The sequence below is a fragment of the Sesamum indicum genome, linkage group LG1 (assembly GCF_026168435.1).
Source record: "Sesamum indicum cultivar Baizhima isolate 11 linkage group LG1, ASM2616843v1, whole genome shotgun sequence".
Classification (NCBI taxonomy): Eukaryota; Viridiplantae; Streptophyta; class Magnoliopsida; order Lamiales; family Pedaliaceae; genus Sesamum; species Sesamum indicum.
Genome location: NC_142657.1, coordinates 11,288,206 through 11,298,132, shown reverse-complemented (window position 1 = coordinate 11,298,132; position 9,927 = coordinate 11,288,206). Strand labels below are relative to the sequence as shown.

Here is a 9,927-nt window from a genome sequence, read left to right as displayed (position 1 = left end):
TGGGGGGTTAGTTTCTTTTTCTTAATTTTATGATATAAAATAATAATTTTATTTTTTTTAATTTATAATTATCTATAAAATACTAATTGTTTTTATAATAATTTTATGTATTTTTATTTTTTATTGTGAAAGCAAGATTATTTATGATATGGACTCAGAGACGTCGTGCTATGACAACTAAGTATAAAATATAAATTTAAAATTTGTTTTTATGATAGATGAAAGATAAAAAAAAAAGAATATCCAATCGTAAAAAAATCCCAAACAAAAAAGTATTTTTGCCTTTTTTGTCCATGTCATTGCATATATAGTAGAGAACTTTTTCATATAAATTCTTATGTGGCAGAAAAAAAAAGAATTTCTTTGACACTTGATCTTTTATTATAATTCGATGTCAACAACCCCCCCCCCCCCCGCCAAAGAAGGCCCTAACTTTTGTCCACCTAATGAATCTTCGGCCACTTTTGAAAATTCGATGGACAGACTCCTGTAATTGGGAAAAACAATTAATTTTGGGGTACTATTTGCAACCCCTTTGTATACGATCTTCGTTTTTCCACCACCTAATGTACGGACAATATTTCAATTAAGCCTTTAGTATTTTCGTTCTTTAACTTTTTGAGGTGCCTGCCTACTATTCCTAATGACTTATTTTTCTAGTATTTTTGTCCTGTAATTTTCTATGGCAGTATTTTGGTCCTACATCTTTTTATTTTCGCGATGGCAGTTCTTTTTTAGCTGGAGTTCATCCTTCTAGCCGATGGAGTTTAACTCTAACTTCGACGTATATTTTATTGAATGCCGGTGGATTTGGAATTCCTCATATATAATTATTTGAACTTATTTTTTTAAATGCTTCTCTCAAATTCAAGTCCACCAATTTAAATATAGCTTCAGTATCTTTCATGTTTGCCGGTGTCAAATTTATGGGTGTGCATAAACCGGTTTAACCAGCCGGATCGGACTGAATCGAGAATTCAGTTCGGATCGAAAATCGAACCAAAATTTTCAGTTTGGTTACTTTTTTTTTTTTTTCCTTTAAGAAAAATCGGTTTTCGCTTCGGTTTTTGGTGATCGATCGGTTAACCGATCCGAACCGAAAACTGATTTTTTAAATATTATATTTATATATTTATATTATATTATTAATAAATATATATTATTATAGAATATATAGAATATAATTTTTTTTTCTTAGGTGCAAGTTGAATAGTTGATGGTTGATGACTCGATGCTGAATTTTAATTCAATTCGCTATATGTACTATTTTGGATATTGAATATTGTAGTTGTACACTTGTCACTTATACTATTAAATTAGAATTTAATTTTGGTACTTTGGTATTTATATTTCTGGATAAAATTGAAAACATATCAGAACTATTTATATATATATATTATTTTTACAAAAAACAATTTTTTCGGTTTTTTAAACCAAAAAGCCTGAATTTTTTTTATTTTTAACCAAACCGAACTAAACCATTTCGGTTCGATTTTCGATTTTTAAAAATTCGATTCGTTTAATCGAAATGCACGGGTCTAGTCAAAATAATCAGTTATATATTTAGTCAATGTGCAGAAATATATGATTGGATATAGAGCAGATTAGTGGTTAAATGCCGAGACAAACACGCTTTCGCTTTCGTAAACAATTAAGTCGCTTTTGACCACATCAGCACTAAATCAGCTTAATTAGGCCAATGTTCATCCCACTCGCATTTCCTGCTCATTGAATATTAAATAAATTAGGCCAATAGTTATTATGAATTCTCTACCCTATCAAAGTTCGCTTGTTTGTTCGTATGTTTAATTTTTGAAACAACAATTAAAGTGAAAAACATTTTTCTTTATGCATATCCTCATTAATAATATATTAATTTGACACACAGTTTAATATAAAATGCAATCTCATTAATTTATCCAAACACGTTCTCATTTCATGTGAAAACCTAAATAAACACATATTTACGGTGAAAATGAAATCGCAAACAAAAAGGAGATAGAACAACAGTGGATGTAAGAGCATTTTCCGAACAACGTAAAATTTTTATGAGTTGTATTTAAGTTTTCTTTCTTATTTTCTGAGCACGTTTTACGGTCTGTTCTTGAATTTACTGACGATTTGGACAATTGCAATAGTGTTAATTATTCCTTAAAAAATGCTCTAAACTAGATGTATTAATCATGTGGAACTTAGTATGGCCAACTTTGAATTATAAAAGCAGGTGCATGCACACCTAAAATGTTCATAGCAGTTGAATGGCTAAAGATGAAGTACGTAGTCTCCAACAACCATATGTGTGTCTGAAAGGACATACTAAAGAACAATAGACAGCATTTTAATAATTTGGAGTGTAGGGTTCTAAGGCGACAAGCTCAAGAACTTGAATCTCAACGTGCAGATGTATGTAATAAACTAAGCCAAATACAACTGCTTTCTGGAAGAGACTGCTGCAGCAGGACTAGTTTCATAGCACATATTATTATATATATACACGAAAATCATTTGGACTGTGAACTCCATCATCATACATCCTTGTAGAAGCTAAGATTCGTCGATTTGTATGGCTAAAGTACATCCTAGAACATCGACGACCAGTAGTTCTTGTCATGAGAATTCATCATCAGAACGGGAAGTATTCACCGTTTGGATGAAATCCCTGGTGGTTGGTAGCAACGGCTGCACCGTCTTCAATTCTAAAGGTGAAATTGTTTTCCGGGTTGATAACTACCAAACAAGGTGCAGCAGTGAAGTCTTGCTCATGGACTACAATGGTCGAGTGCTTTTCTCCATAAAAAGAAAGGTACTTCACTGCATATATCTGAACTTCTGGTAATACACAGAAATTTTTAGTCCAAATCTGATGTGATGAACGAATCATGTGGTAAGTATAAAATGCTTGTCATGTGATTGGTTTATACTTTAGCAAGAGTAATCGGTCACATAACATATGTATTTCGACTGCTTTCCATGTGAACCGTTCAATCTGAAGAAACCTGGTTTGGATAACAATTTTCCCTAACACACTATGAATTAATTGGATGGGCTCTTTTTGTTTTCTCTTTTTGCAGAAATTACTGATATTCAGAAGTTGGGAAGGCTACAGATGGACGAATTCTGAGTTTGATGAGGAGGAGGGAGAGTGGTTTAAGGTAAAGAGAAAGTGCAAATTCTTTCGCAGAGGCATAAGTAGTTGCCATGTTATCCTAGGATGTAATAAGACTAGAGGACGCCGCTGCTACACGGTTCTAGGATTGGAAGGAAAACCAACCATCAAGATCACAGACTGTACAGGCCGAGTTTTAGCAGAGGTAAGTTCCGTAGTCCTTTCCATGTGTGGGATCATATTGAACATCTTGAAAAAACCTTAGTTAACAATGACTTGTTAATGATGATTAGCGCTTTAATGTTTGATTAATATGTGCAGGTGATGCAAAAACAGTCTTTTGGTGGAGTTTCTCTGGGAGATGATGTGCTCTCTCTAATGGTGGAACCCCAGATAGATCAATCCCTGATTATGGCTCTAGTGATAGTTTATGCTATGATCAACCATAAACTGTAAATACTCACTACATCATGAAATAGATCATGTATGATTCCATGCACCAGATGCAGAGCAATTTTGTGGAGAAGTGGAACTGAATCTCATTTTTCTTGTTCTATAGCCGATTTTTCAAGAACGATCTTTTGAACAATGTAGACGATGAAACTGAACATGTTCGTGGAAGAAAAAACAAAGAATCTACATATATATAATCACAAACAACGTTACAGATATTACAGAACAAAAGAAAATAATAAAAGAATCGGGTGTTCATGCGCCTCTCCTACACGGAGAAACCACCTTTTGATTTCGTGTTACATCCGATGAAATGAAGGAATCAAGAACGCACCAAGGAAAGAAGAAACATATTATAGTAATGTACAAAATATATGTTTCGTGTACTCTGCAAATGCTCTGCTTAACTTACTGGTATGCTGGATCCGACCAGTTTGTGGGACTTTCCGAACTCTTATTTTCCATTCTTGAGGCTGCGTAGTTTCATGACAAGTTGTTCTCGTTCACCCTCTACCTCGGCAAATTTCAAGCTGATCTCCGAATACCTCTCCTGCATTTCCTTCAGTTCTCCTTCCATTGATTTGTTCCTCTCTTTCAGTAATGTGATTTCGTTGCTTAGTTCGTTAAGGTCTCTAGTGTTATTTGAAGAACCTTTGAGTGCTTCAGTTAAATCTTTGCTGCAATTGGCAATAATTGAATGTTAGCTTGGTAATATATTTTAAGGCATAATTATACTAACACCTCCTGAGGTTTATGTATATTACAAAAAAGACCGTCTACTCTAAAAATTGCACTACAGTAATGTTTTTCAATAAAGACTGCCCCTCAAGACTAGATGGGCAGAGGGAATATGTGACCTAAACATGACTGCAGGAAGTATCAGTGTGATTTTTCAAAATTGAGAGGTTTCTTTTGTGATATGCCAAAACCTCAGGGGTATCTATGTAATAATTCCTTTATTTCCTAAATGCAACTTCTATATTGGTAACACCATACCTCTTCATTGATAAGGCTGCACAATCATTTATGTCCGAGATCTTGCTCGTAGTGCTTGATTTTTCCTTACTGTTTCCTGCTTGTTCATCCACAGCTGCATCTAGCTGCATTGGCAGAATTATTGTTGGAACTCATCGAAACAAATAATTGCAGGGAGTTTAAAGCAAATCACAGACACAAAATGGACAGCTCAAATTTGAGAGATGACAGTCAGAATCCTTCAATGAAAATAAACGACAATAAGATAATAAGAGATTAACTGTAGAATCCAACACATAACTACTGCAAATTTTCCGTACTTCAGTAATCAATGATGTAAAACTTCATATATTATTGATATTGGTTTAATGTTTTCCTAAAAGGTTCCAAACAAGGTTGAGTACAGAAGTCAGCTGCAGCATAACCAACATTAGAACACGTCTACTGCGAATCTGTAAGAAAAGCAATACATTGCAACTTTACTAACCTGGTCGACTTCATTGTTCACACGAAACCGGGCACTGATTTGGTTGAGTACTTCCAATCTTCCCTCTAACTCCTCGATCCTGTTACGAAGATCATTTTCCTTCTCTAGGAATGTATTAGCTGATGTTTCCAGAGCAGTTTCCTTCAACTTGATTTGACCCTGTTAATAGAATCATGATACAAAAATTCCATATCACCTATTTACACATATTTGACACACTGGTGAACTCTTCAACAATACAATTAACTGACTAGGTGAAGATTTACCTCAAGAAACTTTATTGTCTCCTTGAGAATCGCAACCTCTTTTGATGCATTAGGAAGGGACTTGCTGGCTTTTGAAGTAGCTTTCGTTATGTCAAGGTTTGTGCCTCGGCTGCTGCCATCCTTTATCTTCTTCTCCATGTTCTTGATTGTATCTTCTCTCTTCTTCAGATCGCTCTTTAGATGAGACACTTGCTTCCGTAATTTCTCTTTCTCCTGCCCGTCATCTAACAGAGAATGTTTCAACTCCGCACACTGAGCTTGAAGAGAGTCTAACTCCGACTGCAGATTCTCAACCATTAATTCTTTTTCTTTCACAAGACATCTCAGTTTATTTAATTCCTTGTGTGTTTCTTCAGCTTCATTCTTCATGAAACTGACCCTGTTTTCCAGTTCAATTCTTTCGTCGTTACCTTGCTCCACGAGCAACTCCATTTCCTTAATTGACATTCTCATTTGTTCTAGTTCACGCTTCAAAATTTCCTTACTTCTCATGTCCTCTAGCATAATTTTATTCTTAGCGACGTGCATTTCTATCTCTTCATGGAGCACTGAAATTTCATTCGAGAGAAGCCTGTGAGTTTCTTCAGCATGCTTTTTCTCATGTTCCAGCTGCATGTTTCTGTCTTCAATTTCTGAATGCATCTGTTCTATTTGATTTGTCAGAGATATCACTTGGCTGGTAAGTTCATGCAATCTCGTCTCGTAGTGGCCCTCGACTGATTGGTGTTCTTCAGAAGTTTTTCGGAGCATTTCCTCAAGATGACTTTTCTGTAGACGGAGGTCGTTTGCTTCAGCCATAGCTTTCGTCGCTAGTTTCTCATTGGCTTCAAACGTAGATTGCATCTGCACTGAGAGCTTTCGAAATTCGTCCTGAAGCCGCTCTGCCATGTTAGCATTTTTCCACCGCATCTTTTTCAATGATTCCTCAGCTCTTATCGCTCTTTGTTCCTGCTCAACCTTGGAGCATGTAAGAGCTTCAAGATCGGCTTCAAATCCACGTGCCTGCTTCTCGAGTTCTTCCTCTAAGCTCTTGGCACGAGCTTCAAGTTCACTTATCGCTTCCAACGAATCCACGTATTCTTTGGATCGTTGTTTGAGTTCGTTCTCCAGGTTTTCCATCTGTATTTCGAGTTCATGGGTAGCAGCATCAGAGGATGAACATTCATACTGCATTTTAAGTTGTTCCTGAATTTGGATCTGCTCCAGCTTATACAACATCTCATGATTTTCCTGCTTCGTGATTTCATAATCAAGGGCAAGCTGCTCCATTTGCATCTCTAACTCATCTTTCTCTCTCTTGTAGATTTCTATTTCGCTGTGCAGGTCAATGATCTGTTGTTCTAGTAAATATGCTTCCTTAGAATCACTGTGGTCCTTCACGAGCTCTTCCAGTGCCTTCTGTTCTTCGTCATCATCGTCATCATCCAGTTGAAATGTAGCGCTCGATTCTCGTGACTTTTCAACGACATCTTTCGCCAAAGATCCACTGGAAGAGTTCGACATTTCCTGATTTTTCTGTTCCAGCATCTCATCAAGCTCTTGCACGGCAAGAATTAGCTCAGAATTCGATTCTTGGGTCTTCTGGAGCTGAATCCGGAGATTCGCATTCATTTCTTTTGCATGATTAAGTTCTTGCCTGAGTTCTTCAACAATAGCCCGAGACTCCACTCCTTCTGTACGTCTCTGGAAGGCTTTGAGTCGCTCACATTCTCCCTTCAAAGCATCTCTTTCTTCCTTCAAGCAAACAATCTCTTTCCCGAGATCCTGCCCCCGTTTGCTCTCTTTCACAATCTGTTTACGAAGTGTCTGGAGTTCCAACTCCGACAACTCTGCTTGCCTGGATAAAGCAGCAAGATCAGATTTCAGCTTCTCGATCACAATATCCGGAGCCTCTTCAGATTGCTGCCTTAGAAAAGCTTCTCTTGGGGTGCTCGACGAGTCATCCGTACTAGCCTCAAGGGCCGAATTTGCCAGCCACTCCCACGATCTCCTATGCTCTTCGAACATTGGTGTAGCCACATCACATTTCGCCTCACGATGAATGTCATCATCCTTTATCTGCAGCTCCCATGGCGTTTCAATCCCAGAGCTGCCCTCAGAACTCGATATCGTAACGTCAGATCCACTAGATGCACGGCCATTCACATTCAATTCAGCACTAGAAACAGTCTTATTAACCAGCGCATCCTGTACAAATAGCAAAGTCCACAGATCATTCTTTATCAGTCTTTGTCGCAGAAGCAAATGTGCAAAGAAGTCATCATTTTCGGAGTTATAATACATCATTCATCGGGTACATTTTAATTCTAACATAATGGAATCTTAAATTTTGAAAGAGAAAAAGCATTGGCTAGGAGGAGACGAGATTACTTCAACAGAAATGCTCGTGATGGTTCCGTCTGCATCGTGGTTGCCTAACTCTGACTTCAAGCCATGATCGTCCGTGTAAAATTTTGCGTTTTCACTTTCTTCAACTCTGTGAAGAGCCAAGAATGTATAACATTACTCTGGAAAATCAACACAAGAGCGTAAAATATAACAGAATACATAATTTGACTATTAATCAGCACCTCTGATCCATGGATTCCTGTATCCTCTGTATTGATACCTGTTCCATACATATTTACACAAATGAGCAATCTATCCATAATATAAGACAAAAACATTCATGCAGGACGAGAGTGTTACGATATTCCAAATCGCAAGTGCATCGTTTAGGAAAAAAACAATGAAAGGAAAGTAAAACTCAAAAACACACAAATTGTACATGGTTCGTAGATGAATTTCTCAGACATCCTTGATCCCTCAGGTTTAAACTTAGGATAGGATATTCTTGTAATTAGAATACACAGCCACCCCATCAACTATATATGACTATAGTGTCTGTAAAGCATTATAAAATGACAACACAGTGTAACGTCAAATGAGGTTCCGAAAACTTACATGAAGTATGGCGTCTGTTTTCGATTTCTTGAGTGGAAGAGACACCAGCGAGACCTTATTTGCCTCGGCATAGTTTGAGAGATCAATAGAAGCTTCTCCAACAACTCCAGCTTTCGACAACCCCTATAACACACGAGAAAGTACTATTAGATTGAACAGGTCACTTGGCAAGAAAGCAAAGAGCAAAATGTCATCTTCCTCTTCACATTTCATACCGTTCCTACGACAAAGTAGTATATCCTCTCGTGAATCTTCCCTGATTTCGGATCCTGATTGAGCCTTACAGTTTCATACACGGGATTCTCCCACAGACAACTCCCATTTCGAACTGCAGCCTTGTCTGATTTTACAGTCGGCCTTCCGGTATCAGCAGGAACAACAGATATCATCAATCCATCCCCTCCAATCTGAGTCACCTGAACTTACATAACAGTTAGTTCGTTCTATCGTACCAAGAAAATGCATCAAACGTAGGAAAACAGCATTCCTGAAAATAAAAAAGACATTGCTTCATCTTCAGCGTTCTCCCAAAACATTATTGTTAGTGACAAATACTATTACATAGCTGCTTCAGACATCCTAATTACAGTCTTTTTCCTACCACTGTGGTTTTTCATTCACAATGTTTTCTCACTTAATCCAAATATGTAATTCAGTAGCTCTTTTTAGTGTTTCCAAATCCAAAAAATTCCACTATTTACACACAAAATTCAATCTTGAAATAAATGCCTTTATAACCATTAAAGAACGAAAAAAAGACACAAATGCACAAGAAATACACAAAACAAACCACAAATGAGAGAGGGAGAGAGAATACCTGAGATGCATGAAACTGCAACTTGAAAACAGCTTTAACTTTGTTTTTCTCACTCCACCACCGCGCCGGCTTGAACATATTTACTACTCAACGCTCAACCACACATTACTCTCCCCACTTTTCACCGGCACCCACGGAAGCTCTGTTCGGAAAGTCACCGGAGCTCCGGCGACCTGCGCTGGAAAACTACCATTCCACCCAAATACCACAAATGCGCTACAAACTCCAAGTGCCCACTTCGAGTTTCGAGCTAAGAAAGGCCAAAGCAGAGAGAACGCCCGTGGTAGTGAGGGAAATTCAAGTGGGCTCCGGCTGGACTCAGCGAAACAATGCAGAAACGGAGTGAATTATCCACTGTTTGATCATTATACCGAAAGCCCAGTTGTAGAAATGAGAGAGAAATGGCAAGGAAGATGTAAAGATAAGTTCTTGCTTGCTCTTTCTTTAGCCTGTGGCCATAACGCCATAACTCCTGTGTTTCTCTCTCTATATGTATGCATATACGCACTGTTCCTTTCTCTCTCTATATCTTGTGTGCGTATAGCTGCGAGAAGAGAGAGAGTGTGTAAGGAGGAGTGAGATTACTTATTTAATTATTTCCTGGGTAGGAAGAAAGTGAATAGAAAATTTGAGGGGCAACAACAGCAACACCAACAGCTTCTGTGAGTTGAAAGCTTTAATCAGACAATTAGGTGGAAACTTTAAGGTTAAATATTCACGGGTTGTCTTTGCTTTGGTAGCAGTAGGAAGCTCGTTGGTGCGAAATTGACGCTTCTACCCTTTTGTTGTAAATATGAGGGTAAATTATACTTTTAGTCCCTAAAATTTGGATCAAAATGAACTTTAGTCCCTAAACTTTTTCTTCTGATATCAAATTAAT

At 37.4% G+C, this 9,927-nt stretch overlaps 2 protein-coding genes across 3 annotated transcripts; one reads left to right on the top strand and one right to left on the bottom strand.

The window, feature by feature from the left end:
* Positions 1–2,411: 2,411 nt before the first annotated feature.
* LOC105158833 (protein LURP-one-related 11-like) lies at positions 2,412–3,664 on the top strand. The gene is made up of 3 exons (XM_011075720.3): positions 2,412–2,803; positions 3,072–3,311; positions 3,428–3,664. The coding sequence occupies exons 1-3, from the start codon at positions 2,564–2,566 to the stop codon at positions 3,560–3,562; spliced, it is 615 nt and encodes a 204-aa protein (XP_011074022.1). The 5' UTR covers positions 2,412–2,563; the 3' UTR covers positions 3,563–3,664.
* Positions 3,665–3,722: 58 nt separating this feature from the next.
* Positions 3,723–9,707, bottom strand: LOC105157674 (uncharacterized). 2 transcript variants are annotated; one of them, XM_088884396.1, is made up of 9 exons: positions 9,048–9,707; positions 8,515–8,646; positions 8,231–8,353; positions 7,858–7,895; positions 7,658–7,763; positions 5,288–7,474; positions 5,022–5,180; positions 4,556–4,659; positions 3,723–4,236 (listed from the first exon to the last, which is right to left on the bottom strand). In XM_088884396.1, exons 1-9 carry the CDS (start codon positions 9,123–9,125, stop codon positions 4,014–4,016), a joined length of 3,150 nt encoding a protein of 1,049 aa, XP_088740522.1. In that variant the 5' UTR covers positions 9,126–9,707; the 3' UTR covers positions 3,723–4,013. The 2 variants fall into 2 exon arrangements, with proteins under 2 accessions (XP_088740522.1, XP_011072419.2); XM_011074117.3 differs by having other exon boundaries at positions 8,446–8,646; positions 9,048–9,706.
* Positions 9,708–9,927: the final 220 nt, after the last annotated feature.

Excerpts from the sequence above, each read along its gene's own strand:
- LOC105158833 (XM_011075720.3), top strand. The coding sequence starts at position 2,564 with ATGGCTAAAGTACATCCTAGAACATCGACGACCAGTAGTTCTTGTCAT. Across the intron at positions 2,804-3,071 it reads TTTTCTCCATAAAAAGAAAG|AAATTACTGATATTCAGAAG; the intron begins GTACTTCACTGC and ends CTCTTTTTGCAG. Across the intron at positions 3,312-3,427 it reads CAGGCCGAGTTTTAGCAGAG|GTGATGCAAAAACAGTCTTT; the intron begins GTAAGTTCCGTA and ends TAATATGTGCAG.
- LOC105157674 (XM_011074117.3), bottom strand. The coding sequence starts at position 9,125 with ATGTTCAAGCCGGCGCGGTGGTGGAGTGAGAAAAACAAAGTTAAAGCT. Across the intron at positions 8,354-8,445 it reads ACTACTTTGTCGTAGGAACG|GGGTTGTCGAAAGCTGGAGT; the intron begins GTATGAAATGTG and ends CGTGTGTTATAG. Across the intron at positions 7,475-7,657 it reads TCACGAGCATTTCTGTTGAA|GATGCGCTGGTTAATAAGAC; the intron begins GTAATCTCGTCT and ends CTATTTGTACAG.